The sequence below is a fragment of the Panulirus ornatus genome, chromosome 41, assembly GCF_036320965.1.
Source record: "Panulirus ornatus isolate Po-2019 chromosome 41, ASM3632096v1, whole genome shotgun sequence".
NCBI lineage: Eukaryota > Metazoa > Arthropoda > Malacostraca > Decapoda > Palinuridae > Panulirus > Panulirus ornatus.
In genome coordinates this window covers 4,175,481-4,199,674 of record NC_092264.1, presented here as the reverse complement: position 1 = coordinate 4,199,674, position 24,194 = coordinate 4,175,481, and the positions used below count along the sequence as shown (strand labels likewise).

The window sequence follows — 24,194 nt, the reverse complement described above, 5'->3', positions numbered from 1 at the left end:
GAACTCTGGGGGAGGAAACACGTTAAGAAAATATTAGTACCAAATAAACCGAATTTATGGAGTTCATCCGAGCTCTTAATGCGAAGGAGAAAAGTTTCTAAATATTCAGAGCTGGCGAAAGCGTCATCTCCAAAGCAGTTATCTGGATATGAATTTCACATCAACAAAGAGGTTGGTAGTAGAGGACACAGACCGTCGAGAAATTTCAACCTTTCGCACGGGTTCTCCTCAACCCATGGCACGCCATCGTGAGGGTCAAATCAACCAAGGGCTATCACGTGTACTTAAACGGACGGGTCAAAGGTCGTGATGTTAGATCCAAGGGCCACAAGTGCCGTCCTGCTCAAGGGGAGCATCTTCGAGCTCAAGGGTAGCGTACTGTTGTAAGATAGGATTATATTATTGTGCTCATGGGTTATTTTAGGATTATATTATTGTGCTCATGGGTTATTTTAGGATTATATTATTGTGCTCGTGGTTTATTTTAGGATTATATCATTGTGCTCATGGGTTATTTTAGGATCACATTATTTAGTTTGAAAGTTACATTACTGCGTTCAAGGGTAGCGTGTTGTGCCCTAGGGTGATACTGTTATGTTTAAAGGTTATTTTAGGATTACATTATTTTGCTTTAGCTACATTATAATAATCAAGGGTAGTGTGTCGTGCCCTAGAGTTATACTATTATGCTCAAAGGTTATTTTATACTATTATGCTCAAAGGTTATTACATTATCTTGCTTTAGAGTTACATTATCGTGTTCAAGGGCAGTGCGTCGTGGCCCTTGGGTCATATTATCATGTTCAAGGGTTATATTAGGATTACATTATCTTCTCTTAAGGCTGTATTCAAGAGCAGCACTGTTGTGTGTTGTAAGGGTTAAGGCAGACTCGATCAAAAAAAGGGAAGAAAGACAAAACACCAAAAGATCTTTTCGCCGTCCACTTAAAGCCTCTATTTCCTTCCTACTCCTTTTTTATCAAATCTCTCTCTCTCTCTCTCTCTCTCTCTCTCTCTCTCTCTCTCTCTCTCTCTCTCTCTCTCTCTCTCTCTCTCTCTCTCTTACTGTCTCGATAAAGACATCTAGCAAACTGAGCTTTGGTCCAGCTTCAAGATGGCTTACTCTAACAGTAAAAATCAGAAAAAAAAAAAATACCATTTTCGTAAAATTTCTGGCCTGCGAAGGATTCACCTCCACGAGTACACCGAACATTTCAAGATTTACTGAAAAACATGGGAGATGGCTTATGACGCGTGTCAAAGAAAACGGAAAAGGCTCCCAGATGGAGTAAATCTTTGATAAAAAAAAAAGAAGAAAAATCTGATATACAGCAACGCCTGGAACAAGGACATATGCCTGGGTACATTAGATTTTATATATATAAATATTGCTACAGATCCCCGGGGATCATCAATTCTCGGGGGAAAGATGGGGGCTCAGCTGGGAGATCCGGCTAAGGTCGAGAGAGAGAGAGAGAGAGAGAGAGAGAGAGAGAGAGAGAGAGAGAGAGAGAGAGAGAGAGAGAGAGAGAGAGACGTAAAAAAAAATTCAAACATTTTTTCTTTCTTTTTACTTCCAGACGTTCAAGACCAACACCCTCCCTCCCCTTTGTAAAATCATTTATCGTTAGACCTTTTGTTGAACTGGGTCGTCATATCTAATCGCAGCCAGAGAGCATTGTGCAACCTTGCAACATGAGAAGATGCAATTGCTCAACGCGTCTCGTCAAGCGTGCTGGTCGAAGCTACTGTAAATGCAACTTGTCAGAGCACTGGTTCGTGGTGTGTGTGTGTGTGTGTGTGTGACCTGGTGACGTCTGTCGCGCGTGTGACACCTGGTGGCATGCGTTGTCATGGGTCATGTGTGTGTCAGGTGGTGATGACACAGCACCACCGTCCATCTCTTGCGCCATCAACAACCATCGTACTACACACCTTCAACAACATCTCCCTCACCAACAAAGACCTTCATCATCTCCCTCACCAACACCGTCCTCCATCCTCTCCCTCACCAACACCGTCCTCCATCATCTCCCTCACCAACCTCGCCCTCCATCATCTCCCTCACCAACACCGTTCTCCATCTCTCCCTCACCAACCTCGCCCTCCATCATCTCCCTCACCAACACCGTCCTCCATCTCTCCCTCACCAACCTCGCCCTCCATCATCTCCCTCACCAACACCGTCCTCCATCCTCTCCCTCACCAACACCGTCCTCCATCATCTCCCTCACCAACCTCGCCCTCCATCCTCTCCCTCACCAACACCATCCTCCATTATCTCCCTCACCAACAATGTCCTCATGTCCTCTATCCACAGCTTCATCATTTCCCTTACCAGCAACAACCATCGCCATCGCCAGGCCCTCTACGTCAAAGCCTAGTCATGATAACAGCCACAATCTCCTACAACCATTAACAATACCAACCACCCCATCCTCACTGTGCACTATTTTCAATCACACGCAGAAGCCTCTCATCCACAGTGACACAGAACAAAAATAATCAATTGCGACAACAAAAACAACCCTGTCCGCTATAACCCGCCCTCGCCACCCTCACCATCGCAACAGTAACGCCCACAGCAGACAACCTGGACCGACCACTGGCACTACAACAGCCACAACGACAACAACCACCATGACAATAACAAGCAACAATGAGGAGCCACAGGAGGAAACGAGGACCACACCTCACACATGTCTCACACTAACAACCACAAGCACGAAGACTTCCAGTCGAGGTGGTGTCTTTTCCAGTGACGTTCTTGGTCTTGTGGGTTGTGTGAGCTCCCGAAACGGCCCCCAAACATTACTCTTACTTGTTTTCAAGATAACAAAGACAATCCTTGTTAACAACACACAATCATCTCCGTCTAACAAACTAATTAAGAAAACATGGACATCGATTCTCCAGTACCAAATAAAAAGCAGAATGCAAAGCGACACTTTTATCAATATTTTTAAGAGAGAGAAAAAAAACAACGGGACGAAGTTATCAATCAAATTGGATCTCCAACCAAAGCCAGCCGGTCCCTGCAGCAGCACCCACGACAGAGCAATGCCATCAAAGCCAACAGCATGTAAACTGTTAACGCGAGCCAAGCGAATCATATTCGTCAGCAATCATCATGCACTCCGCTGACCGGTCACTGACATTCAGCACAGCCGTAGAGGCAAAACATTTCCACCGTCCTGTAAACACAAACCGTCACTGAACGATATAACTGACAGTCTGTCTGTCTGTCCCCCGTCCTCCTCCTCCCTCTATCCTGGTTTATCGACAGAACATCAATGACCCATAACAATGACGGTAAAGGAAGCCAGTATTGATCTTTTGGACGGCCCACACCACACATAAGACAGCTTAAGATCCTTTAAAAAAGAAACCTGTTTCTTTTTTTTCTATAGCTCTTACAAGCATTCGAGAGAGGCTATTCATGTGTACTTACCTCAAGTGTGGTTTACCTAAAGAAGAGCCTCTCACAAGCCCACTCCTGACATAGCTGCACTCTTTAATCCCCTTCGTGCAACATCCTACTTCTCTGAGTGCTACGCACGCCAGCCTTCTATCCAAAACAAGCCTCTCTGAACTCGTTCATTTCGCTCCTTTAATTCCTCTTTGTACCTCGTCGTCCTCAACTCACTTCCACTCATCCCATCCGTCGTCATCTTCGCTTTCATCACCATGTGCCCAGGGCCACTGGAATGACCACCAGTAATGGGAAAAGTCTAGCCAGGACCAACACCTTCTGGTGTTCCCTGTACCCAGGCCGACGTGATGAGGAGGAAAAGAGAGGGAGGAGGAGAGGCGACGCACACACTCCATCACTAATTCATCACTCTTGACACCCCCTTCCAACCCTCACACACACACACACACACACACACACACACACACACACACACACACACACACCATCCCTCACGTACCATCAAGCAACGCACCTTCCACAACAACCTCGTTCTGACAATCCGACACTGAAAATTGAATCCCACCCCGTATGAAATGGATCGCGTACTGGTTCACCTGTACAAGACAACCAGCGGTACTAAACGCAGGAACAACAGGACCGGCGGCTGACCGGAACAAATGAGTATCACACGACCACATTTCAGACTACGCTACTCAGTTCTGGTCGCCAAATAAAAAACGAGGAGAATTTAGAACGAATACACAAAAGAGCATCAAAACTAATTCCAACGCTCAGAAGAACACTTAACGAAGAAATACTCAGAAATCTAAACTACATTTCTCTTAAACAGCGCAGACTCCAAAAAGATGTAAGTATTCAAACCAGATCACAACCTCGACAGTATAACTCAAGATGATTACCAACTAAAGGATAGTCATCAGATACCTAGGCCTTGCGCATCTCATTACAATTATATTTCCGATCATCACAACGGCTCAGCATCGTGATATTGCCTTTTGAAGTTCAACAAAAGCAAGACACAAGATCTCAATAACCTTGGAGACGACGCCTCCGAAGATGTAATCCATCAGCCGTGGCTTGAGGAAGGAGATACGGTCCAGTGATCTTCAATGGTCGAGTTGATCCCCATGGAAGGCTTGGAAGATAACGAGACACCATTGTAGTTTTCCCGTTTTCTGTTATCAGAAGCTCTTACAAACTTCATCTCTTTATTGTAACTCTTCTAAGTACGACAAACATTGTCAACATAGAACAAAACATTGTCCACATACCATAAATGCTGTCAACATACTGTAAAACATTGTCCACATACTATAAAACATTGTCCATATACCATAAACGCTGTCAACATACTGTAAAACATTGTCCACATACTATAAAACATTGTCCACATACTTTAAAATATTGTCCACATACCCCAAACGTTGTCCACACACCCCAAATGTTGTCCACATATCATTAAACATTGTCCACATATGATAGCGATTGCCCACTTGCCACAAAACATTACTTTCCCGGAAAGTGTCGAATAACAACGTTTACACTCATTGTACATTAGAATTCTAGTGTGTCCTGGCCATCTGAATATTCATATGGGTATTATCCCGAAACAGTAAAATAATGTGGAAAGGCTTTACCACTACAAGAGGACCAGTCTGACGCAGCCATATGAGGACCAGACAACGCTGGCTGACGATAATGGTGGAAAATGAACCCATATCTGCCAGCCCACTCACAACACGCCCATCAGGGGCTTAGATCCCAACCACAAATGTATACTGCAACTGTTCTGACTAAGCCACGGGGGCGTGTCGAGTCTGTCTCTTCCAGTGTTATGTACGCCCAAAGTTGAAATTACTTGGATTGCGAAGTGCATACGTATTCCGTTCAGCTTCTCGAGGCATCGCCGTCTCAAGACGTTGTTCGCCACGTAACTCGAAGATTGTGGTCAGTGTTCCCCCATCACTGAAGTGGATGATGTTTTCAACGTTCACTTTGAGCGACGCACAGCCCCGCTGGAGCGAAACTTCACCAAAGGAATGGGACCTCACTGGTGTTGCAACAAGGCTGGAGCCTCACTTGTAACATACGTAAGATCTGGCACACATTTCGTGTGCCACTTACGTAAAATTTGTATCAAATTTTTGCATGCCATTTACTAGGGAAGGAAATAATTTTACTATGGCCGAGCCCTTTCGAGATTCAAACATGCACAATTCTCGAACTCTTAATCAAGTTCATATATCCTCTGTCTCCATGTTTCTCCACTCATCATTATATTCAATTCTTCGATGTAGGTTTTCAACTGTTTACGACCCGCTGGCGCAGACGGTGGATCTCGTCAAATCTGGTCTCAATCATGCCAAACAAGGAGGACTGTAGTCAGTATTAATTAGGTTAGGTTAGTGGCCTTATGAAATGGCCCACTTGCCTATATATTGCCCTGGTAGTAAGAGTGCCGGTGTAACCTCTCACACCAGTTTACCTACAGCTCGTAACCTAGCAGTAAGAAGGTCTACCTCTGTCACACCACCCGAGTGGGTTCTACACTTCGAGGGGAGGCAGATGTGGTCTTTCTAATCCTCGAGTTTATAATCCTGTACAGCACCTTCAGGATGTGATATTAATCCTTCACAAAAGTACAGGAAGTGTTGCTGCCTTACTACACACACACACACACACACACACACACACACACACACAAACAAACACACCTGTGACAGGATTTCTGTCATCATTAATCTACGTCCATTCGTCCCTCCCTCTAGCCTCCTATCCTACCCTCTGTGCTCTATTCCCTTTCCCACCCTCCCCTCCTCCTCTCTTATTCCCCCGCCCACACTTACAGCCCCAGCACCCTCCCTTCCCCACGGGAGGAAGGCAATCCCACCCCCAGTCCACACCATTGTCACGGGGCGAGGCAGCGGAAGATAGGTGTAGGGGAGAGACCATCTGTATTTGCATCTCTTCGTCATTCTACCCGACGGGGAGGGAGAGAGAGAGAGAGAGAGAGAGAGAGAGAGAGAGAGAGAGAGAGAGAGAGAGAGAGAGAGAGAGAGAGAGAGAGACCCTTCTATACACAAGAGAAACAAACTCTTCTCTCGTGTTCCTAAAACTGTCACACATCAAGGTAGAGGGAAGTGGAATGAAGAATTCCCCTCTCGCGTCCCTAAAACGATCACACGTTAATCACTTTACTGAGCTTTCGTTTTCAATACCATTATTGAGACAATCTACTTTCGTCTGCGAGGAAGAGCCTCGCTCGGTTCTGATCTCCAGCTTACAATCAGCTGCTCTACAAATCTCCCGGGAAAGTCAGACATTCTAATGGCAAACCTGGAGCTCTAGGAAGATAAGTGGAGCACGGATAACTCTCGTAAACTGCAGCAACGCTTAAATGGATCAGGATAGGTTTACCTTCATGAAATGTGTGATTCCTCAGAGCTGGATACCATCCCAGGAAAACGGAGGGAGAAATAAAAACCATTAGAAGATGTGGTAGAAACAAATAAAACTGCTTTTACCTAAAGCAATTATGTCTTTATTTATGTGACAACTGCTTTTGTTTTCGTGATTATCGTATGCAAGAGGACACTAGATTTAGAGGATATGAACTATATGCAAAGTGAACCGTGAGGCTTCATCCTGGCGATGCTTCCATGTGAAGCTGTCTCGAAACACGAGGATTTCTGTGTCAATGAGGACTCGTTTCTGTGGTACCACAATGACCTCACAGTCATTCTCACCTGCAGCGTACCACTGAGAGTACGTTTTCCAACGCTTACACGAAAGATCTTTTACTGTTATCACGTCATTTGGTACACAACAGTCAACTCAAGCTCTTAAACACAATCCGTTAGACAACAGGATAAAAGCAAACTTCGTCCCGTTTCTCACAAGCAAGGACGACCCTATGAAGACATGGGTGACTTGTAAACAGCTGAGGCGAACACTAATGTGAAACTACAAGTTTACCTACATACATACAAACAGATATACAGCGCATGTGGCGACGACCCGAGCCTGGCAACAAGCCACCGACGAGACACAAGCAGCCATCTGACTTGTAGCTAATCCTGGCTGGCCTCAATGTGTACCTCAACACTTTTTTAAGTCAGTGCTTAGCCTGCATACGACCAACAAACGCACGAAGAGTGATTTTACACTGAGCATCACGGCACAAAGACTCCTTGTAGCAGAATCCTTGTAGCACACATGCAAAAGATCGAGTGCTTCTCTCCTGCCTCGTAACATTACGCTTGGCTACAGTGTTATAAGGTCACACGGGAGTGAAAATGAATGACAACAGACTACGGTAAGTAAGCTGCTCCAGTACAAATGGACACCTAAAAGCTTAAGCTTGTCAGTCAGTCCATTACAAGAGACAGCAGATGAAACCCCATTACGAAAGATCAGTCGGGAGATTAAACTACCAGTCAGAGAAAAACAGAAATCGGTACCTCAAGCCACGGTATATGCCAGCAATCAACAGCGTTCGTAAAAAAATATATAAGATGTGATTAAAACTTAAAATCTGAAGATGATGAGGAACGCGAGTGCGTGAATCTCACCATCATCTATCCTCTGTACATGTAATTAGCAAAATACTCCAGGAATACATCACACTTGAAAATAAAACGTATCGTCGGGTAAACCTGGGTTGAAGGTCGGGTCTTCCACAAGCTGCCGCGAAGTTACGCAAGCGAAAGGCGTCATTACGTAACAGAAGGTCAAGCCCAAGACAGAGATAAACCCGAGGTAAATAAAGCTGCCTCGAAGCCACCTGGTTCGCTAAGGGAGGGAGGGGGGTTGGTCAGAAGCAGCAGCAGCCACACAAGTAATGGTGGTGTTTACAAACTCATAAAGTACCAGGGGGAGGAGAGGGTATTTCTGGCCACAGGCCACGTGGCTCTACCAATTTGTAAACATGTCCCGCGCGCGCGCGCATTCTTGAACCTCGAAGAGGAATATCTTCGTGAGGGTTCGAATAACATTACCATCATCCGCTCGTGGCGAGGTGAAGCAATGAACCAGACTAAAGCTTCATTATGGGACGGGTCGGTACGAGGGTCAGAAAAGCTTTCCCAGTCCAGATGGGAGACGTCAAGAGCATGTGAAGTCATGAGAAGCCCTGCTAGTCAATGCATAATGCTCTGTGGCTGTGGCCGCCATCGACGCATCACATAAAACAACTCCACATACTTCCATCACGTCTAGTAGAGATCTGGACTGATATCTACGAGATTGATGTATGCCATGCGACTTTTTGGGGGTCACATCGATACTGGCCGAGAACCACCTGTGCGCCAACCCAGTGTTCCTCAAGCGGAGACCGAATAGCAACAGTTCCGTACCTCACTAAAGGCAAGAAGATTATCATTTTAACCGCTGGTTGAGTAGACCTTTCAACTCGACACGAGCGTTACCGAGAATTAAAAAAATTGGAAAAATATCATTTTACGGCATTTTATTAAGACCTTTGACCTAATCTTTATACTCTGGTTCACGATAAATGGATGTTAATCTTTAACAAAAGATTTACCCAAATATGTCGCACTATTGAAGTTACTGATGACGCGAAAAATCTATACAGAACTTAAAGTTATGGTCTTGCAAAGCTAATATACATAATATTAGCCCTCTTTAAAAGTTTGGCATACGTTCCTCATTAGGCAACACATACCTCTTTTTTTTCATCCTTACCCGCAACGTGAATACGTTCTATCATTATACATTACTCGAAAGCCAAATCAAAGATTCGTTGGATGAATAATGAAAGGAGCGAGTGCAGCCTTCTCGTACGGGATCGAATACCAATCTAAAACACTATCATATACAGGGAAAGATATCAGTCGTTCAGGGTTTCCGAAAGAATAACTTAAAAATAAATTGAGCGATGTTCTGGAAGCGGAAGAATCGTTTCAAAACACAGATCGTAGACTTACGAAATCTTGACGCTCGGTTTAATGCCCTGGCTACGTAACAAATCTTTTTTTTTTTCGCTGTGGCAGTTTTGACAGAAGTCTCACAGGAATTATGTAAGGATTTCGACAATTTAGACCGAACGATGACCGAACAAAAGACGCAAGTATGTACGCCACTTTTTTTTTAAAAAAAGTGTAATAAGGTAACTGCGGGTTAGGTTGTAATCATTAGGTACTCTTAATTGTGTTGTAATCTAGTAACTTAAGAGTTAATTCCTTCTTCTTTCATTTAGTACTCATAATTGTCTAGTAATCTAGAACTGTAGTTAAGCTCTTCGTTCATTAATACTGTACCATAATAATGATAATAATTCCGAGAAGAGAGTTAGGTCACGTAACAGCGACGTAAAGCAAGGTTACGTAACTTTGTCTCTTCGAGAACCCGACATGGCTCGGGCTTAAGAATGTTTGAGCCGTAACATCGTCGAGTTGAAAGAAGAAATTAATGAGCTGAATAAATTAGAAAATACAAAGGCGATTAATTCGAGTTTTTTTCCGGGTGTTTGTAAACCCGACTCCTGAAGGTGGAAAGGTTATATAGAGTGAGGGAAAATAAGAAGAGAGAGAAGGAAGGGAATCTGACAGGAATGCTGTGCGAGGAGAGGAGGAGGAGGAGGTATCGTAACGACCCATCCTCGTGTCGCTGACCTTCAACACAGATAAGTGTGGGAAGCAGCAGCCGGTCATCATTTCTCGCTGCCTCTATGTGTACTTTGGCCTCCTACATATTCATTAGCATCACCATCTAGATTACTATAACTTCCCCTCCAGCTTATGCTACGTTACGGATAAACAATCCAACGTATCGCAGTACCAGATACTACCAGGATGCTAACACATCGTCACAACATACTTGCATTACTGCTTTATCTGTTACCCTGACCCATTACGTTATTCGCTACAACCCCATGGCCAGTGAGACGCTGGGTAACATGCTTTACACCCACAGTTCAACAACCAGTCGAAGATTCGATAGGAATGACCCAACAGGGTACGAACGAACTGTAGTCAGCTACAGCGTAAAAAGTTTCACAAAACCGAAGCAATATGAAAAGTTACAAATAACTTGCTAAGTCAACACAACTTGAATGCCTTACGGCTCCTAAAAACATGCCAAAATTGTTGATAGTTGGACTGTAAACCAAGTTACTGAACAACAGAAGACATGTTTTATAAGTCCCTGAGGGTAAGACGTGGCTTCAAACACTCGAGCACCCAGTACTTCCCTCACAAGAGATCTCTATCGATAAGATTCTTCCATCTCTACAATATAAACACGAGTTGCTGGACGAAAGCTTTCTAGAACCGTAAAACACATGCAACACTTTCTACATACGAGGTCTGCTGTTGTGTAGCCACCTGCAACACCTACAAGCAAGCAACACAAGAGAGTGTTTCGGTTAGTTGTGTTCCTTTCAGCATCAAAGTATATCACTATTAATACTTAGCTACAGGTCACGTACGGAGAACTGGGTTTAGCAAATAATCTCTCCTCTGGTGGTAATTACTTCCTCCCCTAATTTGCACATATACTCTAGATTCTAAATTAAGATGAACTCTAGTGTTGATGCGATGTTTAATTAAGGGTATTTAGGTCGTCGACGAATGTATTTGTCAATTGCTGTTTGTGGACTTAACAAGCCATATCAAGACAGACATAAACAGGTTCCTCAGACAGAAAACAATGACGCATCAGAGGTTGACGACAATCAGACACATCAGATCAATGGATTGATGTCCCGTTATCAATTGTTTGCATCCTCCCCTCCCTCCCCCTCTTCCGCGGGCCACACCAACACACTGAGCCAACACCTTCAACGTTGTAGCTCCTACCGACCCAACCACCTCAACAGGTGCTTCCAACCCAAGCTGGAAATCCCTCCCACAACGAGCCTACCTTGCCTCACCACAGTATCACAAATTAAGTAAGATTCGGATCCTCCTACGAACTTGGATGTGTGTACAGGTGATTATAATTCTTGCCCGGAGTTACGACACTTTGCGTTCGTTCGCTATTTTATTACCGACACAAGTCAGCCCATCCGGCCAGGTGTGGAGCTAGACCCACTTAAGTTCCTCTAGTTAAAATGTATTTTCATTATATCACTCAAGGGGTTTTCTGAAATTATTGCCACCCTGGCTGGTATTTCTTCCTCATTTATGGCTTTAGTCTCACAAAACATCCACTCCTCCTTGAATATTTTGTGCCTCATTGGAATCATATTCCTCTGTCAGCCACACCTTGCCACCTATGTTTTACCTCCAACAAAAACGTCCAAGCCATAGCCCAGGTCCCTGCCCAATAAATCAATATTTCACCAGCACCCGAAGCTTCACTTAACATCCCGCACCATCACCCATATCACACCAACCCAACACCTCACCTCACCAATGACGTGTTACTAACACCTGCGACTCACCAGCACCCACGTCTCACCAGCAACCACGTCTTCGAGCACCCCATTCACGCACACTAGACACTCGGGCCTCCACAACAATAAACCTGCTTAACAATTACGCCTCAAAAAAAAAAAAAATCCTGCGCCTACGTAGCCCTTACCCTCACCTTAATAACACCCACAAGACACCAGCAAAATAAGGCCTGGCCAACAAACCAGGACTTGCTGGTACCCTTGCGTCAACGTGTCACACACCGATCTCACGGACACGTCAGCAGCACCCCGTTTAACGAACACCCTCATCTCACCAACCTGGAGACGCCAGGCAGTCACCACCAACAGCAGGCCCGTGGAAACAGCACGTGTTACGCGTGAAGGGCGCGACGTGGCGCTTGCCAGCCCCCTAGGCCGGATATAGACCTAAACGGAAGTATTGGCCTGTGTGTCGCAGCCCGCCCTCTAAACACTTGCCAGGACCCACCCCTCCTACCGTCTCCCTCTTGGGCCACAACTGTCGCCCTACCGTCTCCCGGGCCACAGCTCTCCGGTAAGCCCCAAGTCTCCGGCGGATCTCGGGAGCTAAACAGACGCTAAGCTGTTGACAAGGAGGTAATAGGTAAATATGAGCACAAAGGATGCAATCCGGCTCGGGGAGGCATTGTAATGTGCGGCGCCTCTCCTCTCTCAATCCTCTGGCTTTAGTGCATTCAGAACCTCTTTCTCTCTCGATAACCATTGCCATAACTTGCTGAAGGAATTCATTTGCGGTGGAACAGCATTAACGACGGGGTGTCAGCAAATATATATCCTCATGATCATACGTCTGGCAGCGGCTGGGAAAGGGAGGGGAAAACATAAACAAGGACATTTCTGGGAGGTGGTGGTGGTTGGTGAAGCATTATGCGAGGGGGCATTGTTTCTGGTCGTAATCTTGTACTTTCCCAGGGGCGCCAGTGATTATCTTTCTCATCTTAATTCTTCAGACTCCCTCAGGGAGTAATCGTTCACTAATTACGGTCCATTTTATTGTAAGATGATGTTCTATCAATATCCAAAGGTGTTATGCAACTACCAAAATAGAATAAAGATACAATAGTTTGTTTTTTAAGATAAATTTTTCTAGATGCACAGGACAAACCTTTCTCATCTCCTCTTCCTTCAATCCCTTCCCACTTTCCTTCACATCGTCTATCCCTCTGCCATTTCTCTCTCACCCAGTATCTCCCCCTCCCATCTTTTATCAGTTATTACATTTCCTCCTCGTTTCCAGAACTAATCCTATATAAAAAAAAGTCATGAAAATGAATTCTACCAACACGCTAACGTTAGGGCCAAATCATATATCAAAATTAGTCTCTGCTGTACTTCTCAACATACTACAGTCTTAATTGTTAAGCTGATTGAATAGGAGGAAACGAAGTGAATATTTTGGTGTGGAGGACGTGTGTGTGTGTGTGTGTGTGTGTGTGTGTGTGTGTGTGTGTGTGTGTGTGTGTGTGTGTGTGTGCAGTGAAGGTAGCAGGGTAGTGGGAGGCAAAGAGATCACTTCCTAGACAAGGCTTGTGTGTGTCGCTTCTTTCTCCCCCAAAATACTGAGACAGTAATTTCCACCAGCCAAGGTGAACAGCCCTTGCTCACAGCAACAGCTAAAATCTAATTATATTTCAGGACACCATCAGCGTACCGCTGGGTTAAAGGAATCCGTCTAGAGAGAGTTCATTTCTTCCTTTCTTAAAATTCTTGGAACACGCTTTGGCTTCCTGGACGAAGTTCAAACACCATCACTGGTTGACTTACACGAATGAGGGATATGGAAATACGTTCCTCTGTTATATACCGGCAAACAACAAAGAGGGACATGTTTAGGGAACCGTTTTCTGATGTTGCAGGAAGTGATATATATATATATATATATATATATATATATATATATATATATATATATATATTTCATACTATTCGCCATTTCCCGCATTAGCTGGACTGGGCCTTTGAGGGAATATCCCCACCTGGCCCACTTCTCTGTTGCTTCTTTTGGAAAATTAAAAAAAAAAAAAAATGAGCGAGGAGGATTTCCAGCCCCCCGCTCCCTTCCCTTTTAGTCGCCTTCTACGACACGCAAGGAATACGTGGGAAGTATTCTTTCTCCCCTGTCCCCAGGGATAATATATATATATATATATATATATATATATATATATATATATATATATATATATATATATAAAATTTCAGAGGCTGCAGGTGCTACAAAGCAGGTCCCCACCACCTGTTTTCCCCCAGCAGGGTAGCATGAACGGCTGGCATGCATTATGAACGCTCGCCTTCCTATATTCTTGGCCGGGGGGACGGGTACTCAGTGTCAAGACGATTATATTCGTCATATGACTGTTGGTAAATATTGACAAGCTAGCAACATTACTCTTGTCTGGATAGACTTTCGAGGTGGCAACACGACATTTTCTTATTCTCTCTCTTCACACGACGTAAATAAACCTATTAAACGGGAAATCTGTTGGATATTGGAGGTGATGGATGATGCAATTTCCCACCGCCATGTGTGGGGTACATGCCACGTGGACATTCTCTCTCTCTCTCTCTCTCTCTCTCTCTCTCTCTCTCTCTCTCTCTCTCTCTCTCTCTCTCTCTCTCTCTCTCTCTCTCTGAGTATCTACGAGCAGACTATGCCAAAATGGCAAGGCTGGCGGGGATAGCTCACAGCGCGTCTTGCTTGTTGGCTTAGAAAAGGGAGAGAGAGAGAGAGAGAGAGAGAGAGAGAGAGAGAGAGAGAGAGAGAGAGAGAGAGAGAGAGATTCATAAGTCAGGAAGGGTACTGGTGTGTGTGTGTGTGTGTGTGTGTGTGTGTGTGTGTGTGTGTGTGTGTGTGGCGAGAGGACCCAGGGATACCATTAATCATCGGCCTATTAGCCGACAGACCGTAATAAATCCTGGAGGGGCGGGTGGTGGAGGAGACCTACTCCAACCCCGCTCCCCCCGTGGAGCGGCGACCACCTGATCCTGACCCACACTGCTTGTTATGGCGTAGCCTTGTGTGTGTGTGTGTGTGTGTGTGTGTGTGTGTGTGTGTGTCACGGGCCTCACAAAGGGCCCCAGTCTTGGGCGGAGAGGAGGAAGGGGAGTAGCAAGTTCAAACCAACCCCCTCGCCCTTCCCTCAACACAACCCTCCCCCAGCCTCGGACCGGAGGACGAGATTACGTTTAATTGCCGGTGACTCAAAAAAAAAAAAAATGAAAAAAAAAGGAGTTTTAATCACTCTTGTCGCTTGGTTTACACGTAAGAGTTTTAATCTAAAACTTTAGTGTAAAACGTAAGCCTCTTGTGGCTCCCTCCCCTTGTGGTTAAAAGCCAGCCAGGCAGCCAGCCAAAGGGGGACGGGTCGGTGGTGTCTGAGATCATAACGTCTGGAGGGAAGGGGGACGAGACCGCCTGGTGGTCAACCAACCTGGCTTCAACAAGGACGGACCAGAAAGAAGGCTGTACTGGCGACACTAATGCTATATATGTAGCGTTCTCTTTGTACTGGCAGCACTGGCTGGAGGAATTAATGCTATATATAGCGCTCTCTCTCTCTCTCTCTCTCTCTCTCTCTCTCTCTCTCTCTCTCTCTCTCTCTCTCTCTCTCCTCAATGTACTCTCTGTTGATTCGTGTAAAGGGGATATCCCGCTTCAACGAATTCTCTCAAGGTTCTGGTTACGAAGTCAAGATGTACTCAAAGCGGCTAAGGAGTGACGGAAACTTAACAGTGCAACTTAAGGCGGGAAAGTGGTGACAACTCAATAGTGCAACTTAAAGCGGCAAAGAAGCGACGAAAACTTAAGTGTAACTTAGAGCGGCAAAGTGACAACAGTGAAACTTAAAGCGGCAAAGTGACAACTTAACAGTGCAACTTAAAGCGGCAAAGTGACAACTTAATAGTGCAACTTAAAGCGGCAAAGAAGCGACGAAAACATAACAGTAACTTAAAGCGGCAAAGAGGCGACGAAAACTTAACAGCGCAACTTAAAGCGGGAAAGAAGTGACGAACACGTAACAGCGCAATGAGTAGTATGTAATTTCTACCGATCTGAAAGTAAGACACCCAAGATCTCGTCTGTAATAGAGAGTTGTAGAGAAACGCTCAAGCCCCATAATGAAAAGTGGAGCGTATACGATAAACGACTTGGCATAAAAAAAAATCTTGAATATCAATATTCTAATCATGGAGATATATTAATCTCTAACTCATATAACTATCGCGGACCGTGGCAGGAGTTCAGTTGGAAAGGAATGAGAAGTTTTTTGCCGAAAAGAAAAAAAAATAAGCAAAAATAAAGAGCACATAAAGAAAGATTAAAAAAAAAATCGAGAGTACTTCGTTCTACTCATTTCCAAGACGGGGAGACTCGTGAGAGTTAATGTACATCCGGGCACAGAGAGAGAGAGAGAGAGAGAGAGAGAGAGAGAGAGAGAGAGAGAGAGAGAGAGAGAGAGAGAGAGAGAGAGAGAGAGAGAGAGAGAAGTGTACTCTCTGGGGACCCGGGCGTGTACACACAAGTGACGGTGGTTCTGTGTTAAGATGGGGACGTCACGCATTGTAAACACGACGACAAAAGGACCCAGCCTCCCGGGTACTGCAGACCAGAACTTGTTAGAGACGCCCGTTGTAATGTTTACAACGCACCCTGAATATATATATGTGTGTGTGTGTGTGTGTGTGTGTGTGTACGATACGTAGAGGTAATTATAGACTTGTAGGTTAGATGGTTAGCGTCCCTGAACATGATATACGAAAGAACCCAGCCTGGGGCTCGAATCCTTGACGCTGCAGTCGACCCACAGCCAACCCAGCTCTTTATCCTCCCATCGGGGCTGGACGGTAATTACGTACATGGCTTAGGCTGGCGTCTCTACTGGACGAAAGACTAATCTGCTATGGTGGAATGGTAGATGGGGGGCGTAAAAACGCCTGTTACCATTATCGAGTATTCTTCTTCATGAAGTGGGAAGAGTCCATTCGGAATGTTTAAAAAATACAATGCCATGCACTGTGCCGGTTTGAATGAACCTACAATGTGCTTTCCATTCACTAGTTCCAATAGACTATCCACATTCGTATACTGCCTGGCGCTCCTCCTTAGCTGTTCTCCAACCGACGTCTGTGTCGGTGGGAGGAGCCTTCTGCTGAGCCATCCTGTCTCCTTCTGTGTCAATTAACAATGCAGGATACTAATACTCTCCTCCAGTGTATAACCTCATCACAGACCATCAATTCTTCCTGTTCCATATACTCTCCTGCCGTAGAATGAACCGTCATAATACATCACGCCCTGTTCTCTGTCGTTCCCAAGGGACTCCCTTGCACTTTCCTCCAATAGATAACCTCATCATTGTGCTTCAGGTCTTCTGATATCTGTCCTTCTCATGGACTCCCATGTACTCTTCTCCACCAGATAACCTCATCATTAAACATCAAGTCCTCTGTTATCTGTCCTTCCCATGGACTATCCTCCAGAAAGTAAACTCGTCATAAATCACCAGGTCCTCTGTTATCTCCAGCAGGTCAACTAGTCACTGATCATCAGGTCCTCTTTTATCTGCCCCTCCCCACGTGCTCTCCTCCAGCAGGTAAGCTCATCATTAACAACCACCAGGTCCTCTGTTATCTGTCTTCACCATGCATTCCCACAATAATGCATTCGACAGAGGGTGTACCTCGAACTCCCTCGTCCTCCCACTACCGCCATCCCTACCAAGAGCTGATTCCTCATATCCTTCTTAAGAACACTTTACGTGACGGGTTTATACACCCGGGCGGGTAAAATGACGCCGACTTTATCTCAAACGTCTCTTTCATGCCGCTAAAGTAGATGGAAAACGAAGATTTATCATCGTAATATCCCAAAAAGGTGGCGGTTTGAAGTTAACCAAGCAGTATGACACTCGCTACGAACGTAAGGCGACTGTGTACGTCGCGAGAAAGTGTACCCATAGAGAACCATGTTACATCTAAGGGTAACTGTAGTAGATAACGAATACTTAAATCAACGGAAGACTCTGCTACACAGACGGTACGTAAACTTCGTCAACCGCACGAAACTTTCAGATCGTACCGTCCACTTTAATTCTGATGATACTGATCCTCGTATATATATATATATATATATATATATATATATATATATATATATATATATATATATATATATTGATTTTAAAGTGAAAGGCTCTTTTCACGGACAACAAAAAAATCCTCACTGAATTCAGGCCTTACTTGGAGCGTAAAGACAGCTAAAGTGGAGGAGAGATATGGAGGAAAGAGCAAAAATAATCTAAGAGCTTTGCAGAAAATGGAATACCGCCTCCGCTTTACAACCCCCTGGTCGGCCTTCAGCCTGTCAGATGTGACAGCACCCTCCTCCTCCTCCTCCTCCTCCTCCAGTCTATCGGTAAACACACACGTCTCCCTCACCTCTCGCATGCTTTGCAGTCTGTGTTTGCTCGGGGTTTTCCACTAGACATCCCAACTCTAACCTTACCCAGGGCAGACTTTCCCTCCTCGCTTCCTTCTAATCGTCCAAACCGGTTCAGCTGTGTCGCTTTGGTATTTTCATAGACAATGAAGCCACCACTTTCCTTATACCTAACTTCTAAATCTCTAATCACTCCTTGTTTTCTCAAATGAAGTTCTAAGTGTTCTAATGTGATCCGCTTGTATTCTAACTTAGCCAGCCATTGGAGGTCACCGCCCACATCATCGGCCCGATATACTTAACGGTCTGAACCGGTACGAGAGGTCACCCCAGTTGTACTAAACGAGAGAACTATTATATTCTGCAAGACCTGTTCATGCCGTGTTCAACCCTCTGGCTGTGAGCTATGCTGCCAGCTGTCAGTCACTCCCAGATGACTTCATCGAACCATCTGACCCACAACACTCGTCGCAACCTACTTATATGTTATCCGGTCAGGGTGACCGTCGAACCTACTTTATTTCTAAGTTGCTTAACACCTTGTCCACTTTACATGACGTGTATGAGTCTGGGTATACACCCGAGGGTGTCTTCATCGCTGGTCTGTTAATACCCCGACTTCCCCTAATTCAGTTCACTAGTATTTATGCGAGTTTTTACAGTCAGCTTCCTACTCATACTTTACTGATGATGGACTAAAGAAACTTATAATTTCACATATGACGTTCGGTACTGATACTTCTATCACCGTTACCATGACGATATAAGTATTTTATTTAAGTAGATCTCGCGTCTCTCTACAACATTACTTTTCCATTGAGGTTCACCGTTTGTAAAGAGTTTTGCTAAGAGCACCAAGACCATAGCAACAATGCGTTCCAAGAATGACTGAACCTCACGATGGTGAACATTCCCCCTCGCCCCTCCCTCGACTTCCCATTACCCCTCAGTGAGCCAGTCAAATTCTCTCGATAAATTCTATCCACGTTCCTCTCCCGCCACACCGCCTCAGCAGATATTCTCCGTTTCCTGACTACTGATGCGTCTTATTCAGGTCTCCCTTACTTGTTTCCGACCCTCAGAAACCAATTCGAACCCTCAAGAGAAGCCCTACCAGGCGAAACATCACACCACCGGCCAAACCCTCACACACACACACACACACACACACACACACACACACACTTCCCTCACTCTTATTCCAGGTGCAACACAATGGTCTGGAGATACATCATTTCTGGGGATGGAGTGGAGTGACAATATGGTCATCCCGTTCACTTCCCCAGCTGGCTATCAAGACCCTCCATGCACCTATGCCAAAAGCACCAGCAGCGGCAGTTAGAGCGCCACTTGTTTACTCCCCTATGACACGGTCTGCTACCCAGACAACATAGGTCGCCCTCTTCCGTATGTGTCTGGCATAGCAAGGAAGGTGGGAGGGAGGGAGGAGGAGGAAACACGTGTTGAGGAGGTAAGGAAGGAGAAAATCTAATAAGATGAATAGCGATGAGAGTGTGGAGAATAGATGTGGTCTGAAGAAGAGAAGGTAGATGGCTAGGGACGAAGACGTAAAAAAAAAAAAGGAAAGATACGAAAGATATATTGGTTTGGGAGAAGTATGCGAAGGAAGCCATGCCTGCCCGAATACGAAGGAAAAAAAAAGGAATAAAGAAAATAAAGGTTAAATGGTGTCATTTTACCCACTTTTGCTTACAGTCGCTTTCAAAAGAAAAACCCCTTCCTCACACCAGATCCACACCTCTCTGCAAGTGCCACGCCTCACACCTAAAGTTCTTACCTTACACAAAGTCCTCAACTCACGCAACAGACCACCTCACACCACGCCCACACCTCGCCACCAACCAACAACACTCCCGCACCTCACAGTACCCTCATCATTCGTACTACGCCCACTTCTCAAACCATGGCTACATCTTACACGGCCATACCTCACACCACACCTACACCTCACAGTACTCCCACTATTTAGAAAAAAAAATTCGCATAGCAAACACCTCACACGATGACTCCCACCCCAACACACCTCTAAGCACGACCACACCTCACATCATTTACTTCACAATACCTCGTAACCGACCACCCTCTCCTCTCCGTAGTTCCCTTTACAAAACACTCGTCCTTTCTCCTGCCCTCCTTCTTCCTCTTGTACCTCACTAACGTTCCCTACCCTTTACAGTTCTCCCTCACACCATCCAACCTTTTCCATATCCCCAAGAAGCACCCTGCTCGAATTCATAATCCCTGACCCTTCGGTTCTCACCTCCTCCACACACGAGCATCCTCTACCTCGTAGCTCCCACAGCACCAACCACCTCACCGGCACGCCCAGCTCCTCAGTACCTGGCCTCTACAAGGACCATGTCTTCTTCCCTTTAATAACTTTCCACCCTGAGACCTTTCCAGCACCTCTCTCACTTCACCCCATAACAGCAACTCACCTCCTTGCCTCCAGGCTGGATCTGCTACCTCCTTTCTCCCCTCCAACTCTACCAACACCCTATCCCTCCCCATCACCTTCCCAGTGAAGAGCATTTCTCAGTCTGGCCCCATCAGAGCTCCTCTTCATCAACCACTACCATTTGGGTCCACGAACATCCCGCTCGCCCGTCGTTTCTTTGTACTCACAAGCACAGGGAGTTAAGTGACAAGGGAACACTTGCTCCCCTCGCGGTGCATTTAGTGTCATCATCTGAACCCCAGTATCTCCCCACTTTGTGGTGAGACAACCTCTTAAACCTACTCAACGCGGCCCACAACCCTAACTCATCCACAAAATACCTGCCTCCTACCCAGTTCAGTTGTGTGTGTGTGTGTGTGTGTGTGTGTGTGTGTGTGTGTGTGTGTGTGTGTGTTGTGTGTGTATCAGATGACATGAAAGTTAAAATCCATGTAAAAAAATAAAAGATTACTATCTGTTTTCAATTTTTACTGTTCCATGGAAGCTGGTGACTCATTTCATCATTAGTTTTATTAGTGCTTACAATTATCACAGATAAAAAACTAAAAGTGTGCTCATAACGTCTCTATTCCACGCCAAAGCCCCCAAAATAATCAGCATAAACATCAATACCTATCAAACTATATCACATGAAATATCAAATGTAATCGTACAATGTCAAACACTAGAAAATGTATCTATCAAACGTACGACAATGGTAAAGCACACAGAGAGTCATGCACCTGTTATGATTTCTTCCATTAATATCGGCCAGCGAACTTTAAACAGCTAACACTGAGTGAGATAAATAGACATGTTGGAGTATTAAGCAGCATCATTAGCCGTGCAGCTGGCAGATGATCAGTGTTTGGGTCAATAAATTGGGGAAAAAAGAATGTTGATATGATAAAGAGTTCCCCTAACTTCGCTCTCGTGTCATACAGAAAGACTGTACATTAATGTGGTACAGAAAGCGAAAAACAGTGAGTTAATGTTGCACAGAGAGACTCCAACCCTGAGTTAATGTTGTACGAAGAGCAACGTTCAGTTAGTTAATGTTGTACAGAGAGAGACGAACCGTAAACTAATAAAGTACAGAGTCTCGACTTGTGAGTTAGTGTAGAGCAAGGGAGCTCTAACTCTCCGTTAATGTAGTACTGAAAGCCCCAAAACACTGTGTCCGTGTTGTATAGAGAGGATCGAACTGTGTATTGCTGTGGTTAAAGAGCCTTAAACTATAAAGCGAGAGTTTTTAGAGTGGAGGTACTCACTGGACGTCGTCGGAGCCCTCCCGACGTCCCATCTCCTGTATCTTGTCCTCGAGTTCGCTGATCTTGTGGGTCGCTTCGCTCTCTGCCTGCCGAAGCGTCCGCACCTGTGACACACAAAGACACTCACACTCAACACATCATTAGCAACTAAATATCATTATCCTGTTACAAGTTCTGGTTATTATCCCATCTAATTACTTTGGTATAACCTCCACTAATCCCCAGACACCCTGCGCCTCGCTCCTCATTACTAATTCCTGCCCCGTGCCAAAACGTCTTGCCTTTTGTACTTTCACAACACACCTTCTGACGGTGAAAGAGATGATGAACACTTTTATTTCGCTGTAACTTAACACCTTCTTACCCACCACATCTTTCTGTACACTCTTAAATTCTCCATTGAACTTGAGTACACTCGTTCGCACCTACATCTAAAAGATATTTCTTGATAACATTTAAACCAACCCTACCCCAGTGAGAACATCCCTCACCCAACACAGCCACACATGAATTCATGCATACAGCACCAACGCCAAACCTTCCCCTCGTACACATCGTAACCACCAGGCTTTCCAACCCCCAACAAACACAGCAGACCACCAACTCTTCCCCCATCACACACACTTTGCAGCAACCCTTCCCCAACACACACCCTCAGCACCGACCCTCCACCAACACACAAACACAGCAGAGCACCAACTCTCCACACACACACACAGCACCGACAGGCCCTCACCTTCTTCTTGAACTCCTCATTGAGTCGCTTGGCCTCTTCCTCCCCCCGTTTGGACAGGGCCAGCTCTTTCTTGAGGTCAGTTTCGGCTCTCTTATGGTTCTCCTTCACTCTCTCCATCTGAAAATAATACCAAAATGTAGTATAATCAAGAAATGGACACTTTTTCTCATATTCAAGCTCATGCTGTAATGTTGCGAGGATTTTAAAATACTCCACTGTCGGCAAATTACTTCTTTTTTTTTGCCAAATTGTAAATCCAAAGTTTATGACCTTCAAATGATTCAGAAAAAACTACAAATTGTCCTTTGGTAGTCACTGCATCACAGCCATATATATATATATATATATATATATATATATATATATATATATATATATATATATATATATATATATATACACCAGGACCTCTTTCTAAGAAATAACCAAGGTGTTAACCTAGAAGTCTTTCCAGAGTCTCCGGTAGCCTAAAGCTGCGCTACTTCCAGCAGCAAGGAAAAGTGGCACACCTTTGTAGTGAGACGTCCTTTGACAAGACTGTACTCCCAGTGGCACAGCCTCACCAAAGGTAACTTCAGAAAATTAATAAGCTTTGATGTACAGGAATTTGAACTCAATCACATCAAACACATACTTGCGACGAGAGGCATCTGCTTACGACAAGACTGGGGTGGGAATGAGAGCAGGAGGTAGAGGAGGAGGAGGAGGAGGAGGAGGAGGGGTATTGAGCAAAGAGTGAGGGGAGTGTATGACAGGCGCGCGGCAGGTGATGAAAGCGAGGAAGTGATTCCAACTCTGGGGTCTGGGTGAAGACGGAGGCGGGGTGGCATTGCACTACCAGCCGACTGTTATATTATACTGTTTAAAATAGGCGTACCTGGAGCCCTCCCGACACCTCATACCCTTGACTCACCAGTCTCTCACCATGATAGGTCACCAGTCTCACTCTCTCTCTCTCTCCTTATCTCTCCTGGTGACGTCAGTAGGTTACGGAAGGCTGAGCTAAGTGAGACTGAAAGTTAGGGTGTTTCTACTCAGGAGATATGAAGCAAATTACAGTTATCCAAACAAACTTGAGAATGAACTTTCACGTGAATGCAGTGCGTATGATCAGCAGTTGATCAAGATGAAGTAGCAGGAGACTAAACTTGTGTAATCACGAGATGTAGCTGAGCACAGAAGGCGGTACTGCCAACTCTAAAACAAAGTTACTGCGGCGCTCGTATCATTAGGGTAATCGGTCATGCTGACGTGAGGAGAGTAACATGAAAGAAGATGTGAGTGACGAGACGCTTGTAACGCAGTAGTACCAGAAGACGTGACTAGAGCAATGGTAAGGCAGATGTAAATGACGAGACAATAGTGACGTTAAAGTGGTCACAAGTGACATGACACGTCCAATAGCAGTCACAAGGGACGTGAGAGGAGTAATATAAAG

At 45.0% G+C, this 24,194-nt stretch overlaps 1 protein-coding gene across 10 annotated transcripts in view; it reads right to left on the bottom strand.

The window, feature by feature from the left end:
• The window catches only part of LOC139761628 (uncharacterized), a 208,360-nt gene that overhangs the window by 121,584 nt on the left and 62,582 nt on the right, over nt 1–24,194 (bottom strand). For all 10 annotated transcript variants that reach the window (XR_011715565.1, XR_011715566.1, XM_071685904.1 and 7 more), the window contains exons 11-12: nt 22,757–22,873; nt 22,021–22,124 (exon numbers count right to left, since the gene is read on the bottom strand). Coding sequence is in view for 8 of the 10 variants with exons in the window: in XM_071685904.1 (XP_071542005.1) it covers nt 22,021–22,124; nt 22,757–22,873 (221 nt within the window). In the remaining 2 variants the exon portion in view is untranslated. The remainder of the gene's footprint in view (nt 1–22,020; nt 22,125–22,756; nt 22,874–24,194) is intronic.